At 37.9% G+C, this 24,827-nt stretch overlaps 1 protein-coding gene across 7 annotated transcripts in view; it reads right to left on the bottom strand.

Moving 5' to 3' along the window:
• LOC127634560 (5'-AMP-activated protein kinase subunit gamma-2-like) overlaps window positions 1–24,827 on the bottom strand; it is an 81,596-nt gene that overhangs the window by 35,124 nt on the left and 21,645 nt on the right. For 4 of the 7 annotated variants that reach the window (XM_052114169.1, XM_052114170.1, XM_052114172.1 and 1 more), the window contains exon 4: window positions 1,213–1,409. The exons of 1 other annotated variant lie outside the window; for it this stretch is intronic. In XM_052114169.1, the coding sequence (XP_051970129.1) occupies window positions 1,213–1,409 (197 nt within the window). Of the gene's footprint in view, window positions 1–1,212; window positions 1,410–14,166; window positions 14,333–24,827 lie in introns of those variants that run through there. 2 more of the 7 variants (XM_052114175.1, XM_052114177.1) reach the window with 2 other exon arrangements.

Below are 24,827 nucleotides of genomic sequence, written 5' to 3'. Positions count from 1 at the left end.
ATAGGGGCTGGCGAGTATTGTTAAAGTGTTGTGCAGCTGTTTTATGAAATCTTTTAGATTCATAAAGAACAGAGTTTGACAATAGTCCTATTACATTAAGAGACCCTTTCGATTTTATACCGCATAAATATGCGTGCAATCTTTTGTAATCATTAAAGGACTACTTTGAGTTAAGTCAGAAAAAAAACATTTTGACTCCCTCCTTTCCTTTAAAACAAAAAAAAGCAAAAATTGAGGTTGCAGTGAGGCACTTACAATGGAAATAAATGGAGACAATTTTTTGAGGGGTTAAAAATAATTTTATAATATATTTATGCATTTGGCAGACGCTTTTATCCAAAGCAACTTACAGTGACACTTATTACAGGGACAATCCCCCTGGAGCAACCTGGAGTTAAGTGCCTTGCTCAAGGGCCCAACAGTGGCATCTTGGTGGTGCTGGGGCTTGAACCCCCGACCTTCTGGTCAGTAACCCTGAGCCTCCACCACTGAGCCACCACTGCCCCATAAAAGCACTTACATTAATTCTTCTGGTCAAACATGTATTATTTGAGCTGTAAAGTAGTTTAAATAATTGTTTTATCGTCATTTTAAGTTTTATGGGTTTACTGTAACTTGTAAAGTTGGATATACTGTAACTTTACATAGAAAGGTTAGTAAGTGATTTTATCACACTAAAATCATGTTAACACACATGATTTATGTCTTGTGGCTATACTTCTGAAACAGTGATTATTTTAACTTTATTGATTGGCCCCATTCACTTCGATTGGAAGGGCATCATGCCACAAATACTGTCAATTGAGCCTAACTTGTATTGAACCTGGAATATTCCTTTCTTTCAAAAAATGAATGAATACATTCTGAACTAACATGAAATACCAATAAACAAATCATATTCACAAATCTAAGATTCATCAATGCTGTAAAATATTTTCTCAATGCTAGTTCATGATACCTAATGCATTTACAAATGTTAAAAAATAGAACCTTATAGAGATATGATATTCTTAAGCTTTAATAAGTTCTGTCATGCTTTGTTAGGCTTTATCTATCATGCTGCTTGTGCTTGTATTTGTTTTATTAATCTATATGTGCTTACTGTTAATCACTTGAAAATGAATGATGCAGAAAATTGCTCTGATATATAAATGTGATCCTAACAATTATGTCAGTCCCAGACTGCTGCAATGTTTGCTTCAGATCACTCACCGCACGTGAGGTAGATATAGGTGCTGAGCAGGGACTGGGAGGTGGTTTGGCAGTAGATAGTCTGTGGTGCTGTTCAGTGTCAAGGGTGGAGGAGGAGGAACGATGCACAGTGTCATTTTGACCGACTTCTAGAAGAAATGCTGGAGTCTGCTTGGTCAGTTGTGTTGGAGTAGTTGGTGATGAGCTAATCCCAGAGGCTGTATATACAAAGAGAAGATCAAATGTGTCAAATATTTCACACAGAGGTTTTTTTTCAATGATAAAATACTTTTTCCTTTCCCATCTTAACCATCAGATGCCTGAAACTTTAAAAGCCCTTTTAACCTTTCGGAGTTTGGTGCTACATCCAAACCACCACGGGTGATTTTAACCCTTAAAGGGATACTCCAGGATGTAGCATTAAGCTTTGTATCAGTAGAAAACCAGTAGTATTTTCGAATTACCCTGCTTCCCCCCCCTCATATCCCCATGATATGAGAGAAAATTTCATTTTTAGTCAGGAAAAAATCCTCCGATGACGCAAAAATCGTCAGTTTGCGTCATCGGAGGATTTTTGGGACAGAGGCTTTAAACTACAGCCAGTATTAGTAGCTAGTTCCGCATGTTTTCACCACGCCCATATGAGGCGGGATCTTACTCATAGAATGTAAAGATAGTGTCAGCCATCTTTAAGCTAAGCTAACAGGCTCTTGCTCTGTAAAACTTTGTATAATAGTCTAATCACGATGGCGGAAGAAAGTTTTGAAGTAATGACAGATGGGGATTTCGAAGATCTTTTGTGTGAATCGGATGCTCGCGGCTACCTATACGAGCCGCAATACAGCGACGAACAGTTGCGGGAGATGGAGGAACAAGAGGCGGCCGGAGCAGCTGCTGCAGCAGGGGAGCAAGACCTGCTTGGCGGTCAGGAGGAAGAGCCCGGCCAGACTCGAGCTGGGGCGAACTGGTGGTGTCAGTGCTCTCGCTGTGCGTCTATGCAAACAGATAGAGAGTCTTATTGCTGTCGCGAATTTCAGCGATGCCATTTTCTTCTGCATGAGATCGCTGAATCCGCTGATGAAACTGCACCGCTAGCATGTGTAACTGAGCACCCAAGTTTTGTACCACACATGGACAGGGGGGTCCTGGAAACTTATTTCAGGATCCCAAAGATAAATTGGAAACGCCATCAAAGCCTGCAGGGACAAATGGACGGCTTAGTGTAAAGTGAGTATTTGTTTTGTATTTCTTTTTGTTACTAAGACGTAATGTACAGAGTTTGGACACCCGGCATAATCGTGGTTTGGGAGTGGCCTCGTAAGTGCGGCAAAGCAAGTGCATTCTGGGAGTTGTTGTCTTTCAGCCACATGAGTAAAAAATAAATTTTTTGCCTTTTCTCAGTCTAGAATGCTTCAAATTCAAAAATAATTTCACATTTCTACTACATAAATGACCACTATTAAATACACATTCATCTTCCCACAGCTGGAGTATCCCTTTAACCATAATTCTATATGATGGTATGTCATTCTATCCCTTTAATGGTCTTCTAGGCCTACCATCTGTGTACCTCAGCAGTAATCGAGATTCATCAGACCAGAATATGTTTTTCCACTCTTTAACAGTCATGTTTTGTTGAGCCTGTTCCCACTGCTGCCTCAGATTTCTGCACTTGGATGACAGAAGTGGAACCCGACGTGGTCTTCTGCTGATGTCTTCATTCGCCTCAAGGTTCAACATGTTGTGCATTCTGAGATGCTTTTCTGCTTACTACAGTTGTACAGAGTTGTTATCTGAGTCTTTCTGTCTGTTCACCAATTTGGCCATTCTCTGTTGACCTCTCTTTTCAACAAGGTATTTTCATCCGCAGAAGTGCCACTCACTGAATATTGGGGATTAAGTCGATCCACACATGTGTTTTCCATCCTCAGACAGATGTTCTGGTCAAGCAATTTAATCGGACCCTTAAAAATAGAGTTCGGAAGTTTGTTCACGTAAATGCACAAAATAGGGATAAGTGGCTAGAGCCCCTGTTAACTGCAGTACGAGAGGTCCCACAAGCCTCTACTGAGTTGGCGGTGATGGTATGTGGAGGCGGGGGTGTGATCAAGTGCCGATCTGTGAAGAGTGAGGTCCAAGAAAGCTGAGTGGTTAAGTATTTATACCTGTGTTAACTCCTGTTTGTATTCCAAGTGAGATGTGACACAGAGATAAAAGGGGAGGAGACGGCAACAGACGAGAGAGAGAGGTGAGCTTCCAGCAGTGTATGTGTGTGCGTTTGGGAGCGTTCTGCTGAAAAACAAAATGTGAATAAAGACTGTATTTTGGATCAAAGTACACCATCTCCTGCTTCCTCGTTCCAAAAGAACTAAGGGATTTACTACAAGGCCTTTCCCCTGCCAATGCCAGCATCCTTGGCCAAAGAGGCTGTTCCCCTGCTGCCAGCGCTCTCTGCCAAGGAGTCCATTCTCCTGCTGCCTGTCTCTTGGCTGCGAAGGCCGTTCCCCAGCTATCAGCATCTTTAGCCACGAAGGCCACTTCTCTGCTTTTAGCGTCCCCAGCCACAGAGACCATGCACCAGCTGACAGATTTTCTTATCACAGAGGTCTATTCCCCGCTTCCTGTGCTCACTGCCATGAAGGGTGTTTCTTCTGTTGCCATGCCCAGGCAGTTCCTAATGGTAAACGATGACCCAGCCCCATCTCCTACAGTCATCACCGAGTTGGTCTCTTCTCGGCTTTCTACCAATGACTCTGTCCAGTGCCCAACGGCCAGTGCCCAGCCTGACCCTGTCCAGTGTCTTACGTTCAAGCACAGTCTGACTCCATCCAGTGCCCTGTGGCCGGCGCCCAGTCTGACCTCTTTCTAACAGCCGGAGCCCTGCCTGATCTCATCCCTGTCATGTCTTACCTTATCCCTGACCTGCCTGACCTCATCAGACCTCCGAGGCCACCGGATCTAGTCCCCTTACTGGATCCTCTTCCTCGGCTTCTTCCTCGGCCTCCAGTTGCTCAGCCACAGAACTGTTACCATTCTCTTGGACCGCAAGATTATTCCAATACATGGCAATGTAGCAAAAATGACACATTTGTCAAATATTCCAGAAGTGCTCTTCACAACAATTAACTGAGTAATTACCCTGTCTGTTTTGGATGCATGCTGTGCATTCGTTGGCTGCTGAATAATAAAATCTTGTTGTAGTGCCTCAAATTGGGTTTTTGTAATTGCTTCAGCTCCCTGTTGTTTGTGACCCAGTTCTGCGTGGCATCATATCCTGTAGTAGGATTCATTTGCAGAGCCTTATGGAAGAAGCTTGTTCTCACAGAGTGATGTGTGTGGATGGAACTTATTGAGTTTCTACTCTGATGCGCTGATATGTAGTATGTAGCCCTTTCTGCAGAGTCCAAGATACCATAAGCAAGCCAATGAGGTAAGAAAACATTTACCACAAGTGAAAGGCCAAAATTCCATCCATTTATCCATCCATCCACATTCTGACAGTCTCTCTTTTGTTAATTTAGGAAATACCCATGTAAATGTTATCATCAGCATGTAAGTAACTTAAGGTCACTAATTTGACAAGGTCTCATATCAGTAATGTTCCAACAGTGCTGATATTTTGTACAACTGCACTGGAATATTTTCCTGTTTGTATTACTCTGCTTGTCTGTGTTCGATACATAGAATTCCAATCCTGTTTTGGCTTCTATTGAAATGTTTGGCGGGCCAATAAAAACTGCCCAAAATAGCTGGTTTTATTGTTTCTGCAATGTCAGTTCTTTAAAATGAACTTGTTTATGGTACTATTGTATATAAGCAATATCAAACAAGCAATGTGCTGAATACCAGCACAGCTATGATTCGGCCGCAAGAATAATAATCAAGTGTCATATCAATTTTGGTTCTATCTGCCTGTCTGCCTACAATCTAGCCTCTGCTGAATGTGCAAAAAATGCCAGTTAAAGTTGATTTATGAGCATTAGTTACAAATAAAAAAATGCATAAGCATTTATATCAAGCATGAAAGAACGATCAGGGAATCCATTACAGAAATGTAATGATAAATGATTAACAAGCAAGCCTGACTACACCAAGTCACTGCACCAAGATATTATCTTTTCCCAGCAGAGACCACATGGCTGCTGAATGAGTAAAGATCTTATTTTATAGCAGTAAGGCATCAGCCCAGTAAATGCAGCACATAAAAGGAATAGAAGGAAGGGGAGGAACATACAGAAGACTGAAAATAGCAGATCTCCACAATGATGCCATCGTGATAGCTGCCCCAATGCTACCCCACCCAAATACATCTCTCTTTCTATCTAATATAAACACATTACAACAAGGCTGGATCAATTGACTGATACTGTCTTATGTAATAGATTACCCAAATCTACAGTAGCTATGTTTATTTCAAACACATTTTTAGCCAGGTAAATATTTATTAGATTTTTCTCAAATGTGATTGCTTGTATTAGAGCCAGTCTTCAGTGTCCTGTTATGCTGATGTGTGATTTTCATAAACTGCCATGACTGTGAATCAAATTTAAAACCTCTAAAGGCCAATTCTGAGGAATGAAATTCATTTTGAGAAATGGGAGGTGAGGCCACAGAAATATCTGACAGTCATTTAACTCGGCAAACATAAACTCATCACCCTCCAAAAAGTGATTTTGTTACATGTGAGAAAATTAGATTCTGCTATGATACAAAGGGAATTTACAGACACAGAGCTCTCAGACTAATAGAGCAATATTTTGATGGTGCCACAGAGCTGCAGTGTTTCTTCAGAAAAGTCAATCTAAGAATGACTTAAAGTTATTTCTGCATATTAAGCTGGGATAAGAGGAAGTAGAAAAAAACACATAATCTTTAATCTCCTTAAACTTTTGACATAAAAGAGGTCATCGTACTATACAAATATTCAGAACTCAAAACGTCTTCCTCACTGCAAAAAGAGTATTTGTAGAAATCAAGTTGCCAAAACATCTCATTCTCTACTTCCATCACACCGTGGTAGACATTTGCATCTGACCGGCTCCACAACAACACATCAATGCCTACTTTACCTTATCAATTCCGTTGACCCACCCAGCAGTGGAGAGCAGTGAGATGGCAAGTAGAGAGAGTAGGTCAGTCAAGAGCAGAGAGCCAATCAGAACAGTGGGCATTTACTGTCAAGTCTTAAAGTAGAAGCAGCACCAAAACTCAGCGTTTCTGATAGAGGGCCAGAATGAGGGTGGAAAATTATCATGTTTTACAAATATAAATCTGTTTTTTCTACAAAAAAAATGCTAATTTTATAAGTGAACCTCAAGGAACTTTGAAAAAAGGGCATGTCATAACCCCTTTAAAGTCAACATGAAATGGCATTTGCAATGCATTTTACTTCTATAATGAAGTTAAATAGGATATTCAGATATTCAGGAGAATAATATTGGGCGGGACTTGATTTTGTCCATCAGGAATTGACTGGTTTGTGAAAAGTGGGTGTTCCAGATGAGTGGAGGGGTTGAGAAACAAGATGAATTTGTGACACAAAGACAAAAAACATTTTCCTCTTTGGAATAACGTGCACTTTATGTGCATGAATCATGCACAAAAAGATCAGGAAAGTGTCTTAAAGTAAATATTGTACATTTTGACTTTCATTTTCACTTTCATTTTGAAGACAGCACATTCCTCTGCACACACTGTTGCCTGGCTTCTCTGTTCTGTGACCATGGCCTCCTTTTATGTTTACCTTGTAGAGAGGCGTTAACAAACTTCATCCTTAATGACCAGTGACCTCTGACCTCATGTCATATTAGTTAACTCAAAGCTACCTTCCCAACACATGGGCAGGTCACTTTCAATGAGTCAAGAAAATTCAACTTAAAATATTCCTTAAACTATACTTGACTTGAACAGTTGTTTATTTTTCTGTTAAATATTAATTTCTGCACTAACATCAATGTAATTAATTTTTAGTAACATTACTATGAATATAAATACATTATTCATAAATATATTATAGGTTAGGGTTAATCAACCAACATTGACCACTTCATTTGCCGTACATGGAATAGGGATTAAAACGAATCCCCCTAACCCAAAGTTTAAGCAATAAAAAAATGAACCTCGCCTTAGCACCCAATATTCAGGTTAAAATAAAAGTCAGTGATCCATCACACAATATCTTTCTAAGGAATAAAAGGACTGCAATATGGGTGCATAAAAGACAGTAGAGGTCTCAAATTGTTCTTCCATCCACTGACAATTAGATACAGCATGGAATCTGATGGGTAATATGGTTATTGGTTAGATGATGGTTAGTATTTTGAGATCTCATGTTCTTCAATGTTGATGAGGACCAGGGAGGTTAATGTTTTTAAGACCTCAGGTTTCACCTATCATCATATATATTGTAGTACACTAGGCAGTAAGATGCATCCAATTTTTTCCTAAAGAACCATGAGAACATTCAGTTGGTTTCCAAATTAGACCCAGGCCCCAGAATATTAGAGATTATTCTATGACTTCAAATATATATTTATAAAAAAGTAAAAAAAATGCATAAATTATAATTTCTGAAAGTGTGAAAGAACTGTTTGAAAGTGCCTCTTCTCTGTTGTTAAGGAAAAAACTGGGGGAAACCTCAGCCCATCCATTTTTATTGAGGCCCATCCAAAAGTAATATCCTGGCTACACCTTTGCGCCATAACCAAAAACAAATGCTAAAACAAGGCCCCTTTTTGCCACGTTTGTGTACATGGGTAGTTGTTGCTGAATTTCAATCTTAATGCATAAATTATAATTTCTGAAAGTGTGAAAGAACTGTTTGAAAGTGCCTCTTCTCTGTTGTTAAGGAAAAAACTGGGGGAAACCTCAGCCCATCCATTTTTATTGAGGCCCATCCAAAAGTAATATCCTGGCTACACCTTTGCGCCATAACCAAAAACAAATGCTAAAACAAGGCCCCTTTTTGCCACGTTTGTGTACATGGGTAGTTGTTGCTGAATTTCAATCTGTGTGAGATATTTGAAAGTCACACAGTTGTGTTTTCCTGAAATAGAGGTTCTCACAGGGAGATTCCTAGTAGCTCCATGCCTTTCAATCAATTCAGGTATCTCATCCAAGCATTATCCAGTCTCTGCTTCATAAACTCCAGATGTTGTTCACCTCTCATTATTGCTATTTGTTTTCACACACATGAGCGGAACATAAGCTATGCGTTTGATCTCAAGCAAACAAACTTTGGATTGTACATTGAAACGCATCCATCTCACATGCTTTTCCTTGCTTCCCAAGCAAACAGTCAACTTAACATTGGATTATACGTACATCTTTAGTGAAGTTTCCACTCTCCAGCGCAGCTCTCATCAGAAAGATAAGTCTCCATTCATTATTCTGATGGGGTTTAAAGCTTTTTAAACGTTCCCTTTTCATCTCAATATTCTGCTTCCTAAAAATCATGTTGCATGTAAAATTGCATGTCCCGGCATATAGCAGCCGCCGTGCCGCATGGGATAACTTGGTCTACATTTTTTGCTCATCTGTTTTCAACAGTGTTTGTATGTTGTAATTCCTGCTTTGGGCATCAGCATGCATGCACATTGATTTATGCATAAGTCTTAAGTGTATGATATGATTATGTGTTTTAGTCTAGAGATTTCTGACAGTTGCTCCTCACACAAACCACAATTGCTTATATCTGCAAAGCTGTTGGTCACCACATTCAAGATACGCAAGTTCACGGTTTCTTTTCTTTTGGGGGAAAGAAATATTATGCATCTAGCTGGTGGCTGATGGGGTTTTAGGTTCCATGTTTTTCTTTCACTGCTCATTATCTTCATCATACAGCATCAGTAAATGCTTTTAAAATTACTATCTCATTTTTATATTGGCGGTCTTCCGTTTTCAAGTTGGATGTACCATCCAGATTGTGGCTATGCACCGTGTGAGCAAAGTTGTGTTGTAGTAGCATCAGCATGCTATGCTAATACATTCCTGCATTTGAACAATCAGGTTTAGTGTTCATGCATTTATTTATATAGGCACAGTATTCATAGTCATTTATCTCTATTAAATGTAGACATGTTCTTCATAGTTCATATTTCATTAGTGTTTTTCTGTGGATGTTTTTTTTTCTGTATCATGTATCTGTCTGAGAAATTTCAGCTAGGTTGTTGTTTATGTCACATTAATCTTAACTCTTCCTTCTATTCATAATAGATCTATCACAGTTCTCCATAAGGGGAGTTTCATCATTGCATGCATGCCTCCTGCCACAAAGGATGGGCATTGTACATCTATACCATTGAATAACTAAAGCAGCAGGGCATTTCATGGAAATGTCAAACATACCATGGAAATAAATGCCAGTTTTAATAATTGTAATGCACAATGCAGCCTTGATAGACATCATAATGTTTCATGGTTGATGTAGGCAGGTGTCAAGGCATTTTTTATTGTTTTTCCTCATGATGTACATGCTGCTTCATGACTGTTATATCAAATGAAGAGATGTCATGTCTGTAATGCTGGTTTTCCCCATTTATGTGAAAATTACAATGAGTGGAAGTTGGATTTTCATGATTGTGGCAGTGCTAACCCCTTTCACTTTCTATGGAAGTTGTTTTGCTGATTTGTGCATAATTTTGGTTCACATAATTTTTTACACAGGGTGTGGTTTCTCCAAAAAAGTATATACATCAAGCATTGTTATCCTTTCAACTAATGCCCCTACCCTCACCCCCACCCCCATACACAACATAAGGATTAGTTACTCTTTTCAAGGGTATTGCACAACCAAAATGCTCACCCAATTTGGGGCTCATCAAGCATTGGTTACTCTTTTGAAGGGTATTGCACAACCGAATGCTTGCCCAAGTCGGGGCTCAAATACATCAAGCATTGGTTATCTTTTCAAGGGTATTGCACAACCAAATGCTCACCCAAATCTGGGCTCAAATACATCAAGCAATGTTATCCTTTTCATGGGTATTGCACAACCAAAATGCTCACTCAATTTAGGGCTCAAATACATCAAGCATTGTTATCCTTTTCAAGGGTATTGCACAAACAATGCTCCCCACTCTCATATTCCTCAAAAACATAATCTTTTTCAAGGGTATTGCACAAATGATGTTCCCCCACCCTCATACTCATCAAGTGCCCATCTTGGGCCCAACAGCATCATAAGCTTTGCTCTCCTTTTCAAGGGTATTACAAAAATGCTTCTCCCCCAACCTCATACTCCTCATAATCATTGTTATCCTTTTCAAGGTTATTGCACAACATTGCCACCCTTTTCAGGGCTCAAACACAGCACAGAGTAGTCTTTACCATTCTGCAAAGGTTTTGCACTATTGTCCATGCTCAAAGTCATACTAGTTCTCCTCTTCTTTTGGGGGATATAGTTGAAATTAGGTTCTAATTTCCTTTTGTTGTTAGCTCCTCTCGTCTGCTGTCATTGCTTTCTGACAGGATCTGATGGTTTGAGTGATAAATCTGAGGACTGAACTGTGGGACAGTGCTTCCGCCAAGGGAAATTATTCTATCACCACTTAGTGATCAATTCTCATTGACATGAATCTTTCTGAGAGAACGATTTTTGCTGTAACTTCCACGTACCCAAGTACTTGTTCCCATTCCTACTGTAACTTATATTTGCTGTCCACATCCATTGTCAATCTAGTTGCCTCTATCATACTGCTGTGTCATCACTGATATTCCCAAACACTGTGTGAAATACCAGAACAAAGCAGACGATACCATACAATAAATAATAATTGTTCATTTCAACAAACACTACAATGATGGGCTGATCCAAATTTAAATGAAGACAAAGAATAAAATCCCATTATAATGTCAGTGTGTATGGTTTGTGTGTGTGTGTGTGAGAGAGAGAGAGAGAGTAGTGGCAAACCCCTGTTTACCCTTGTTATTTCCTCCTAACAGTACTGAAGTGTCATTTTTACATTTTAATGAGCCCCACAGAAGAAAATAACAAACAATTCCCATTAATAATATTATAGGATCAGACCCTCATGATCATTCAAATTGAAACTAGCAGTAAACAAAACATCCAATTTAGAAAACTCACACAACTCATTACATTTTTGGAACTAGGCACATTCTAACCAAAACCACCCATTTGAAAGCATTCCAACATTAAAAAAAGCATATATTCTCACGAAAATATCAGTGCTTTTAACTATAATGAGTACAGGACAGACTCTAGTCTTCAGGTTTCATATAACCATTCTGTAGCAGGTTTAATTCCAAGCTTGCACTGAGAAATGGGGTCTAGGCTAAGAGGTTATTGAGCTACTGAAGAGGAGTTTAGATCCTGTCATCAAATTCACAGGCAGAAGGTTTTATTGGCAAAGTCGAGTTGTAGCTACACATTTCTGTCTTATACTGTAGCTCTACACTCCTCAATCATCAATAAACAGGAAGAAGAGGCTAAAAGCTTTTCAGATGTATTCATGATTTATCAAAATATGCCCACGTACTTATATTTGTTAGATCACAGTAATAACTGTTGGGAATTTTAGCAGAAAAAGCTAAAGGAAAAAAATATTTGGTAAACTGGTAGTAAAATTACTATGTACAGTTATAAAATTATTATTTATTTAACAATAAAATTGCAATAATATATATATATATATATATATATATATATATATATATATATATATATATATATATAAAACATATATACATACATACTGTATATATTTTAAAGCTGGACCCATCACATTTGATTATAATGCATTTTATAAAAATTATTATGATTCTTCTTATTTTTTATAACAGTTATGTACATTGGGGTGTTTTATGTTACATTTTGTATTGTTTAGTTAAAGGAAAAGTTCACCCAAAAATTTAAATGCTCTCAACATTTACTCACCCTCATGCCATCACAGATGTGTATGACTTTCTTTCTTCTAAAAATAATCCATTCGACTCCAGTGGTTAAATCTATATCTTCAGATCAATATTTAAGTCCTTTTTTACTTTAAATCTCCACTTTCACTTCCACATTCTGCTTTTGTTTTTAGTGATTCACTTTTTTCATATATATTGCCACCTACTGGGTGGGAGGAGAATATCTAGTAAAAAAAATAAAATAATATTTATCTGTTTCTCATCCACACCTATCATATTGCTTCTGAAGATTTAACCACTGGAGTCATATGGATTACATTTATGATACCTTTATATGCTTTTTTGGACCTTCAAAGCTCTGGCCACCATTCACTTGCATTGTATGGACCTACAGAGCTGAATTATTTTTCAGATATCTTAATTTGTGTTCACCAGAAGAAATAAAGTTATTCACATCTAGAATGGCATGATGGTGAGTAAATGATGAGAGAATTATAATTTTTCGGATTAACTATCCCTTTAATGTTTATTGCATTATCTTACTGTCACGTGTTATACACTGATGGGCTTTGTGATGGTGTGAGTGACACTGTGCATTGTCTATACATATTTAAAAGCCATTGCTCCTAGAAGGGTCACTCTTGATGAAATTTAAGTCATCATGTGACTTTTTGTTTAACCACATGTGTTACTGTGGTGGTTAACAGTAAAAGCGCAAAGCAGATTTCCTGTAAGTTGATATAATAAAATAATATAATTTAAAGAAATATTATAGTGAACTGTAAAATATAGAGACACCTAAATTACATACTGTAAAAGAGTCTACAGCAAGCAGTTATTTTATAGCCAATTATTTAAAACTTCTTTTTGGGAAATGTTTTGCTTGAAAAGTGTGCTTGTGCTATCTATCCAAAATACATTTGGTTTAAAATCTAAAGCAAAGTATGGATTAAGTGTCCAAATTAGGGCTGTCGATTTAACACGTTAATAACGTGCAATTAATTTTACAAAAAATAATGCGTTCCTGAGAAATTCCTGAGAAACGCAAGCTTGTAGTACCACCTGTTTACTCCAGAGGGCAGTAAGTGAAATTTCAGCTGTGTGAGCAACATACAGTTTATACAGTGAACAAAACATTAACAACCTTTCAGCGGACACACAACACAAACATGCGTTACGTTCTTGCGTTCAAAACACTTGAAGAAGCGCAAATGCGAACTAAGGGATCTCAAGATGTGTTTAAAGATTGAGTTTTAAACTATATTTAACTTGACACAGTGACCTAAACATTTTATTGTTTAGTGTAGCGCAACACACCGAGATGCGACAAAAGCATGTCTGACGCAGGTCGTACGGTCTTTACCTCACAAATATTTAATTACCGGTTAAGGAGGTGTCCTTTAAACTGTTACACCGTTTTTACCCAGTCAATCTTTATTTAAGAAACATGCTCCCTGAAAAAGATCCACTTTGCTCCTTCTGTAATGCTGAAGATGAATCTGCCCCTCACCTTTTTTGGGAATGTGTCCACGCTGTAGTATTTTGGAGAAAATTTAGTTTGTGTGTACGTACCTCTATTTTAACTAGTTTTTCTTTGCTTTATAAAGACGTTTTATTTGTTTTTTATAGTTCTGATAACTTAAGTTAATATTTTCTGATTAATCTGTTTATTTGTCATAAGTTTTTTTATTCATAAGTGTAAATTTATGTCTATAAAGCCCCTATTTGCACTACTATTTTGTAAAGAATTGACATATTATTTAAATACTCTTTGTACCTCCAACAACTCCAAAGCATTGAAAACCATTACACTATGTAATGAATATAATGTATTGGCATTACTGTAAAATATATCTGTAGTATTGTGTCCTGAATTGTTTTAAAAAAAAAAAAAAATGTCTGACGTCTTCTCAGCAAAAATTTGTATATGCGATTAATCACGATTAATTAATCGGGACACCATGTAATTAATTCTATTAAAATTTATTTCTGTGGCCTGCTAAGGTCTCTGCAAGTGTCACTCATGCAAAACATACATAAATGCAAACAGTGACTGAGAAAGCAATAATGCGAGAAAATAAGTCTTAGTTGTCATCTTACTGCCTCCTAGGTGGCTGTTGGGCTCTGACTGGCGTCTCTGTGTCCACCCCTCTTGGTCCTTGCGCTTTTTGAGCCCTCTCAGGCTACTAAATCGTTTCATGGGTGATGAGGGAATGCAAGGAGTCTGTGGGCAATGCTTTAATCATGCTGTACCCATAGACAGGGCTAAAAGACGTTTAATTGTCTCTCTGTAGTTGTTTAGTCTTTTTAGTTCCCTGGAGAACTTCCTGGCCTTGGATATGTGTTATCAAACCAGGTAGTTCTAGATCACAGAAAAATACCTGTGTACAAAATTTTCAATTCTGAACAAAAAACAAACTTCTCTTCTCTTCTCTTCTCTTCTCTTCTCTTCTCTTCTCTCTCTTCTCTTCTCTTCTCTTCTCTTCTCTTATCAGTTCTGATTTAGTGGCTACTCAGCTGGCAAACCTTTAGTAGATTGTCAGGTGCTGCTGTGTGTGTGTGTGTGTGTGTGTGTGTGCGCGTGTGTGTGTGTGTGTGAGTGTGTATTTATCACTTTGTGGGGACCAAATGTCCCCATAAGGATAGTAAAACCCGAAATTTTTGACCTTGTGGGGACATTTTGTCGGTCCCCATGATGAAAACAGCTTATAAATCATACTAAATTATGTTTTTTGAAAATGTAAAAATGCAGAAAGTTTTCTGTGAGGGTTAGGTTTAGGGGTAGGGTTAGGTTTAGGGGATAGAATATAAAGTTTGTACAGTATAAAAACCATTATGTCTATGGAAAGTCCCCATAAAACATGGAAACACAACATGTGTGTGTGTGTGTGTGTGTGTGTGTGTGTGTGTGTGTGTGTGTGTTCAAAACTGCCTGTGTAACAGGAAGACAGTAAACTGAAACCATGCCTGGTCAGGCATTGCTGATGATTGGCTAAACAGGAGTAAACTCTGCCCATTCATGAATATTTTATGTGGATACATATACATTAAGTGCTATGCATCTAGGATGTGTAAACTGCTCACATGTAATGTATGTTTGCATTTATTATACAAACCAAAAGAGAAGCAGGGATAGATAAGATGCTAGCATACAATGTCAGTGTCAACTGTTTGACATTGAAACAAATTGTTTCAGGAGTTAGTTCCTAATTTGAGCTCATACTCATTAAGGCAATGACGAAAAATAATCAGGAGACCATAAAATGGGATTTAACATTTCTGAATGCCTTGCCAAACCAAAATGAGTTTGGTGCCATGGGAGAGCATTCCTGTTCAATACCCAATTAAAATGCCATTCTTTTCACTTATTAGAGGTGCAGCTAAAGCAAGCATTACTTTTACTATTACATATTTACGGTAAGGGAGTTCAGCAACAACCGAACCCGAAGTAGTAACATTTGGCACATAAGTCGTCCCACACTGTGGTCCTAGGCACGTTATGCCTCAAAATCATGCGGCTTGTTGAGGAGAAGTGTGCTTTTACTTTTTGGCAGAATGTTTGCCTCAGTCACCATTCACTTTCATTGCTTTTTTTCCATACAATGAAAATGAATGGTGTCATTCAGCCTAACAGCTCCTTTTCTATTCCACAAAGGCACATTAAGCCACGCAGGTTTGGAACAACATGAGAGTGAGCTCATAATGATATAATTTTCGATTTTGGGTGAATTATCCTCTTAAGCCTAATGAAATCTGATATTTGGGTCATGATGGGTGTTCCATTAAAGGAGGTAAAACAATCTTGGTGACAATCACTTTGACTATGAATCAATGCCCTTGGTGATAATTGCCATCAACATCTGATCACCACCTGCACCATCATAAACAAATCTGTCTATGTCAGTGCACCCGAGGCATCAAATTAATCACCTAATAGTGGGTAAAGTCACACTGCCAGGCTCACTGCCAAAAAAAAGAAAAAAAAAGATACTTGCGTAAGCAGAATTAGATAGATGTGCTTTGATTAATCACTTATTATTTTCCAAACTCTCTGCCATTGTTCCTTGCCAGAGCCACAAAGGATCTGCTAAGCCCTCCTAACTAGTAACCATGCTCATTTGAGCCCAACAAGTCCCTTTGGTGTGAGGAGAGCAGATAATCCCTCTAAAACCCATTGTGTGCCCTGACGTCTTCAAAGCAGGGTCAACATGACTCTGGAAAGAACAGGGTGTAAAACACAGTAATAGGACTACAGGAGGCAAACTTTCTGAGTTGTGTCTTATGTTCTTGTTTGCTTCATGTGAGTATTTTACATGGCACAAATGCAAGTTGCTGCCTATGTATGTGTTCCAAATCATTCACTTACAAGGTTCCATTTCAATAAGGATACTGCCATAAGGCCAGTTTATTCTACTGTGTCGTGGTTTGAATTTATAGTTCTGAGATTGGTCTGTCTGAGTCGCCAACACACAGCTAAAATGCTAGTGCATTGAGAGAAAATGCCTTCATTTATTAAATAATTATACATTTCATAAATAAACAAAAGCACTGTAATATGTTGATTTCCTCCTCGGGAAAGCTAAGGTCGCGCTGGTGTTAGAGAGGCCAGCAGGGAGTGCTCACCCTGTGCTCTGTGTCCTAATGCCCCAGTATAGTGATGGGGACAACATAGTGTAATAAGGCACCATCCTTTGGATGAGATAGTAAACTGAGGTCCTCTCTGTGGTCATTAAAAATCCCAGGGCACTTCTTGTATAAGAGTAGGGGTGTAACCCTGGTATCATGGCCTACTAATAATTCACATCCATAGATTGGCTCTATAACTCTACTCCCTCCTCACCTCCATTAGCTAGTGAATGGTAAGCACATTAGTGCACTATGGCTGCCGTCACATCATCCAGGTGGATGCTGCACACTGGTGGAGGTTGGAGAGTTCACTGTTCACTGTGGAAAGTGCTTTGAGTCCAAAAAAGTTATATCAACATACAACATTCATTCATATACTGTATGCTAGCTTTTGAGTGGCTTAAATAATAATAAATAAATATTTTTATTTATTTTTTAATACTCTGTGCTAAAAATGAAATTAATCAGTAACTACTCGCTTGACCAACACAAAACAGGTGTCGTTTTAAAGATTAGAAGCTGAATTTTTCAGGTGCTTTTTAATTGGCTGACAAATTAATAGTGCTCCATTTTAATAATGTATGAAATATGATTATTTGCTTTACACCATACTGTCAAACATACAGATCGGAAAGTTCTCAAGTAGAAATATTGTGCCACCCACATACCAATTATATCCACAATATAGAATATAAAATCAGATGGTCCCAATTAAAACAATGCATCCGACTTCAAATACAATTGGATATGATGCACAAATTCTAGTGCTGACCTGCTCTTCTACAGTGGCAAGTCTTGAAAAATCTCAGCAGTGCTTCCGACAGTTCACCTCCATTTGTGTGATTTAATAAAGCTTTCAGAGAGAGCCAGCGATGCCAAGTCCATGAAAATCTACTGTAAGAATGGAGTTATTTTGTACTGTAGGTCACCTTGTGCTCCTGGAGTCAAGCCAGATAGTTTCCTTCTGTTTGCTTCTTTTCCTGTCAATCAGTTAAAACATATATGTGGTTACTTCTGGGACATCAGAGAAAGGTAGAATGTAAGCCTTAATCGCCATTCACTTTTATTGCATCTTTTTTCCATACAATAAAAGTGACTAGGGACTAAGACTAACATTCTAACATCTCCTTTTGTGTTCCACAGAGGAAAGAAAGGCATATGGCTTTCATTTGTCATGAGGATGAGTAGATCACGAGAGTATTTTCATTTTTTTGGTTAAATTCTCAGAGGTCAGAGATGGATGTTTTGTCAAAAATGATACTTTCACAGCTAGTCTGTTGACAATCCCCTAATAAGGATATGCTCATTTTATCATTTTTGACAGGAAGTGATGTGTAAACATGGCAGTTTGTTGTAAATATGCAGGGGCTCTCCCCAGTTTTAGATGCTTTGATGAACAGTATTCCTAGATAAGGCCTGAATAAGATTGAGGAATGCACTGGCATAATGACAGGTCTGAGACATAACTCCAACAACATTATCTAGACATTATCCAGATGTTTAGTTAAAAGTTTGTAAACTTAGCAATACATTTAAACTCAGTTTTTCACAATTCCTGACATTTTATTGTAGAGAACAAGTCTTAGGTCAGTTAGGAACATTACTTTATTTTAAGTATGTCAAATGTTAAAATAATAGTAGAGAGAATTATTTATTTAATCTTTTATTACTTTCATCACATTCCCAGTGGGACAGAAGTTTACATACAATGTGTTAGTATTTGGTAGCATTGCCTTTAATTTGTTTAACTTGGGTCAAACATTTTGGGTAGCCGTCCACAAGCTTCTCACAAGAAGTTGCTGGAATGTTGACCCATTCCTCCAGACAATACTGGTGTAACTGAGTCAGGTTTGTAGGCCTACTTGCTCGCACACGCTTTATCAATTCTGCCCACAAATTCAGATTGAGGTCAGGGCTTTGTGATGGCCACTCCAATACCTTGGCTTTGTTGTCCTTAGGCCATTTTGCCAAAACTTTGGAGGTATGCTTGTCCCAATGATCTGTTTGGAAGACCCATTTGCGACCGAGATTTAACTTCTTGGCTGATGTCTTGAGATGTGGCTTCAATATATCCACATAATTTTCCTTCCTCTTGATGCCATCTATTTTGTGAAGTGCACGGTTGGGATGGTGTTCTTCGGCTTGCAAGCCTCAGCCTTTTCCTCCAAACAATAATGATGGTCATTATGGCTAAAATGTTTCATTTTTGTTTCATCAGACCAGAGGACATTTCTCCAAAAAGTAAGATCTTTGTCCTCATGTGCACTTGCAAACTGTAGTCTGGCTTTTTTATGGTGTTTTGGAGTAGTGGTTTCTTCCTTGCAGAGCAGCCTTTCGGATTATGTTGATATAAGACTTGTTTTACTGTGGATATAGATACTTGTCTACCTGTTTCCTCCAGCATCTTCACAAGGTCCTTTGCTGTTGTTCTGGGACTGATTTGCATTTTTTGCTTCAAACTACATTCACCTCTAGGTGACAGAATGTGTCTCCTTTCTGAGTGGTATGATGGCTGCATGGTCCCATGGTGTTTATACTTTCATACTATTGTTTGTACAGATGAACGTGGTACCTTCAGGCATTTGGAAATTGCTCCCAAGAATGAACTAGACATGTGGAGTTCCACAATTACTTGCCGCCATGTTTAAAGGCACAGTTAAATCAGTGTATGTAAATTTCTAACCAACTGGAATTGTGATACAGTCAATTAAACGTGAAACAATCTGTCTGTAAACAATTTTTGGAAAAATTGCTTGTGTCATACACAAAGTTGATGTCCTAAACAACTTACCAAAACTATTGGTTGCTAATATTAAATCTGTAGATTGGTTAAAAAATGAGTTTTAATGAATTCTACCTAAGTGCATGTAAACTTCTGACTTCAACTGTGTTTGTGTATATGTGTGTGTGTGTGTGTGTGTGTGTGTGTGTGTGTGTGTGTGTGTGTGTGTGTGTGTGTGTGTGTGTGTGTGTGTGTGTGTGTGTGTGTGTGTGTGTGAAGGAAAAGATCTACATCACAGTTTGCAGGTCAGACATTCACTTACCATAATTCTCAGACCTTTGAAAAACAAGCATACATTTTCTCAAGGAGGTTCAGTGTGTGTGTGTGTGTGTGTGTGTGTGTGTGTGTGTGGTTGTGTAGATGGAAAAAGAGATTCAAAGGCAGGAGTCTGAATATTTCATCAGGGTCAGATGATTCTAAAGCATTCTTATCACTCTCTCTACACTGAAAAAAGCCACCCCAGCACCTCAGACTGGATTATGTAATGGCACCAAATGCAGCTCACTCTGTTCATGTCATCAGCTTGATAGGTTGCTTCTGCTGCTGAAATCTTTTGTTCTGTGTACTGAAAATCGAAAGCACCAAAGTCTTTGGTATCAAGGGGCCAGCCTGTTTACTAAAGACATCTGATTGGATAAATATAAATACATAATTTCCCTTACAAATAAGTGTGGTTATGGTATCAGGAGTTAATATCATGGTTAATATACCATGGTACTATATTATAACCATATTTATATACTATCACAGTACTATGGTACAATGATGGATATCAAGGCAAGGCAAGTTTATTTATATAGCACATTTCAGACTCAATGGCAATTCAAAGTGCTTTACATAAACGGTTTAAAGAAATAGCAATACACACTGTGGCAGGGCGGAGGGCGGGGCGGGGTCATGATCCTACACACCCGGTCCCGTATTAGGCTAATCAAGCCTCCCGAGAGGGATAAAGGTCGACTGCAGAGGATTGTGTGGGAGAGAGAGATTGTTTACGGACATGTCCGTCATATGTCTGTGTTTATTCTTTCCATTGAATAGGTTTACACACACATTGTTACAGTAATACTGTAACAATAGTAATACACACATTGCTAAAGTTATATAAAAATAAAAATAATAAAATAGAATAATTAAAATGAAAGAAAGACAAAAGCAAAATGATTCAGTGAAATTAATATGTGCAGCACAATGCTCAGTCAAAATGCACAGCTAAACAGAAGTGTTTTCAGTTTTAAATATGGGTACTGTTGGGGCTCATCTAACGTCTTTTCGAAGCTGGTTCCAGCTGTGGGTGGCATAATAGCTAATCACTGTCTCACTTTGTTTTGAGTGAACCCTGACTTGATCCTAGTGATCTGAGAGGTCCGTTAGGTTTATATTCAACAAGCATATCTGAACTGTATTTAGGTCCTATGCTATTGAGCGATTTATAAATGAGAATAGTACTTTAAAATCAATTCTAAATGTAACTGGAAGCTAGTGTAAATACCTGAGGACTGGATTAATATGCTCAGATTTTTTGGTTTGGGTGAGAATCCTGGCAGCGGCATTCTGAATGAGCTGCAGGTGTCTAATGGTCTAAGGAAGGCCAGTTAGGAGTCCATTGCAGTAATCCACCCCACTGGTGATGAATGCTATGAACAAGTCTCTAAGTCTTGACTGAATACAAAACCTCTAATTCTGGCTATATTTTTTAGATGATAGTAGGCTGATTTAGTTATTGCTTTAATGTGACTACTGAAACAAGGTCTGACTCCAAAATGTCTTTAGGCCCTTGGAGTCAAGAGATGATTTCACCTTTAGAATTTCGCCTTTGTTGCCAAATACAATGACCTCCGTCTTGTCGTTGTTTAACTGAAGGAAGTTTTGGCACATCCAACTGTTAATTTCAAATACAGGTTGAGAAGGTGCGATGCAAGAATTGAGCCTTGTGGGACTCTGCACATCATGGATGTCCACTCAGATTCATATTTGCCCATGTTCACATAGTAACCCCTAACTTCTAATTATGACCTGAACCAGCTGATGACCGTCCCAGAGAGCCCTACCCAGTATTCCAATCTGTGTAGGTGAATGTTGTGGTTAACAGTGTCAAAAGCAGAACTGAGATCTAATCATACCAGCACTGATATTGTCACGATTTACTGTTATCTGCCCTGTGTTTTGCCCGTTATTTTGTACTTGTTTATTTCTTTTCATTAAACTCTTTTGCTGCACTTAGATCCAGCTCCTGAACTCCCTTCCTATATGTCACAGACCGAAAACATCCATGAAACACAAAAACACAGTTGGTCTAGATACATTGGGAGGCTGTGGCTCAGTTGGAAGAGCAGGTCAGCCATTAATCGCAGGGTTGGTGGTTTGAATCCCGGCCCACATGACTCCACATGCCGAAGTGTCCTTGGGCAAGACACTGAACCCCAAGTTGCTCCCAATGTCAGGCTAGCACCTTGTGTGGCAGCTCTGCCGCCATTGGTGTATGAATATGGGTGAATGAGTCACAGTGTAAAGCGCTTTGAATACTGTTAAGGTTAAAAAGGCGCTATATAAGTGCAGACCATTCAACAACTGACAAAGAACAAGCAACCAACAGGGCATTATATACAAAAAGACTAATGAGTAAATGAAACAGAGGTGAGGACAATAGAAGACAGCTGGCAGTGATGAGGGCAGGAAATTATGGGAAGTGTAGTCCATGGGGAACAGATGACAGAGGCAAAACACTGGGCAGACAACAGTGAATCGTGACAGATATTTTGCCTGAATAAGTATGTAGTCGAATATCATTTAGGATCTTAATGAGTACCGTCTCTGTGCTCTGATGCGGTCAGAAACCAGACTGTAAATTGTCCAAGTAGCCATTCGAGATAAAGAATTTGTTCAGCTGATTGAAAACAAACTTTTCAATGATTTTGCCTATGAAAGGAAAATTTGAAATTGGTCTATAGTTGTTCAATATGGAGTTATCAAGATTGTTCTTTTTAAGAAGGGGCTTGACCACTGCCGTTTTCAGGGACTTCGGACATGTGCCTGAAAGGAGTGACACATTTATTATTTCTAACAGATTTTTTTTCAGACAGTTAAACGCATTTTTTTTAAAAATGTTGTAGGGAGTGTGTTAAGACAGCAGGTTGACGTTTTAAGATGCTGTACTATTTCATCCGAGGTTTTGCCATCAATTTCCTCAAAATCGGACCTAATGACTAATTTGTGACGTTTTTGTGGTGGGTGCTGTCTGACCTAAAGCTGATCGCCATTCTAATATCATTGATCTTCATGAAAAAAGATGCAAACTCGTTGCATCTTCTGTCAGAGAGCATTTCACAGGCAACCTGTGTTGGGGGGTTTGTTAGTCTCTCTACAGTATAAAAAGAGTGTGGGTGTTGTTTATATCGCTGTTAATAATGTTTGAGAAGAATTTCTTCCAAGCTGTGCTTAATTCCAAATGTAAAGCATGAAGGCTGTCTTTCTAGATATTATTATGGACTTCAAGTTGTGTTTTCCGCCACATTCGTTCTGCTTTCCTTCAATTTCTTTTTATGTTTTTCACTGCTGTTGTGATTCTCCGAGGTACTTTATGCCTGCCAGTGATCATCCGGACCTTTACAGGAGCAATGCCATCAATAGCATTTTTAACTTTTGAGTTAAAATGATCGAGGAGATCATCAACACAGTCTGTGAATATACTCGGTTTCAAAAATATAACCATGATCATTTGCACACTAATGTTCTCATTTATGTACCTCTTTTTTTTACAGAGACAGATCTAACTTCAGTGGCAGGAGAAATCAATAACTCAAAGAAAATACAGAAATGGTCAGATAGTGCAATGTCCTTAACAACATGGTATTATTAGTAATGATACTACACTTTTTTTGTAAGTGTAAAGGCTGATAAGAGGCCATGTTAGTGTATGGTAACAATGTTCATATTCCATGATATTTCCACAGTACTCTAAGGTACTTTTTTATCATGATACCATGGTGTTGTATCATGGTAGTGTCCAAAAAAACATTACCATGACATCATGTCCTAAAAAAACATGGTATTACTATTACACCATGTCCAAAAAAACTAAAACAAAACAAGAAAACTAAAAAAAACATACATGGTATTACCATTTTATAATATAATATATAATATATTACCATGGTATAATGTTCCCCAAAAAAATCCATTGTATTACCACGGTACAATGTCAAAAACATGGTATTAAGTTGACACCATGTCCAAAAACATATATTATCATGATATCATGTCCAAAAAACATAGTATTACCAGGGTTGGGGAGTAACACATTTTTATTTTGTTTTATTTTTATCACATTTTAATTGAATATTTTGTATTTAAAATATAAAATATAAGTAACTGTACTCCACTACAGTTACAATTGAAATCAATGGTATTTATAATAAGTTACATTCAAAAAGTATTTTTATTACTGGAGAGATTACTTTGCATTTTATTGTCATTTGTTTCATTTAATATTTAGTCTATTCAGATGGAAAACATTTATAAATATAAATTATACGATCAAAAGTGCATCTGAACAGCGGTGAAACACTTTCTTATGATGTGTTACATTCATACGAGCAGACAGAGAAGTACGCTTGAAGTAAGTTTGGAGAAGAAGAAATAGAAATAAACCTGTGTATACTGTTAGCTTTATGCTAAGCTAAAATGCTTTTTAGCCATTTTACATTCACATGTTACCAGACACGATCATGTTATATAATCAATCAAGCAGATATGAGGATAACAAAAGTAGATGTGAGGCAGATGGGACTTTTTTCCAATCAATAAAAGTGAATGGTAACTGAGATATTCAAGAAGAACATAAATGTTATGATGCTAACCAGATTTCACTCTAGAAGTCTAGGACCTCACTATTTCAAACGTTTCATGTGTTTGCATGCTATCTTCTATATATATATATACACACACACAATGTCTGTATAACATCCAGTTATTTAATAATTCATGTAAATTTACTAGGACCATAAAGGACCTAACTGAAGCTGTCAATAATTGTGTTTACTTTGTCACCACCTAGTGGCCATATGTAAAATAACATATTAATCCACTAACCACTTTTGTGCTGCTTGGAGCATGTCTTAAAAAAATATATTTCCTGATGTGTTGCTATATCAACTTAGTAAATAACAGTACAACTCAATATACTATAAATATAATAACAGATACATATTATTGAACTTTCACCCCATAGTTTTGCAAATAGGATTAAAACATTTTGCAAATCACTCCCTTTGACATGTTCCCAGAAAACATCACAGGACATTTTTCAACAAAAGCCTAATTGTGGATCATGACTGGACAAATCAAGAGCACA

Source organism: Xyrauchen texanus, chromosome 41, assembly GCF_025860055.1.
Source record: "Xyrauchen texanus isolate HMW12.3.18 chromosome 41, RBS_HiC_50CHRs, whole genome shotgun sequence".
In the NCBI taxonomy this organism is placed as follows: Eukaryota; Metazoa; Chordata; class Actinopteri; order Cypriniformes; family Catostomidae; genus Xyrauchen; species Xyrauchen texanus.
The sequence above is the reverse complement of the archived record's forward strand: the minus strand, read 5'-3'. Positions and strand labels throughout refer to the sequence as shown.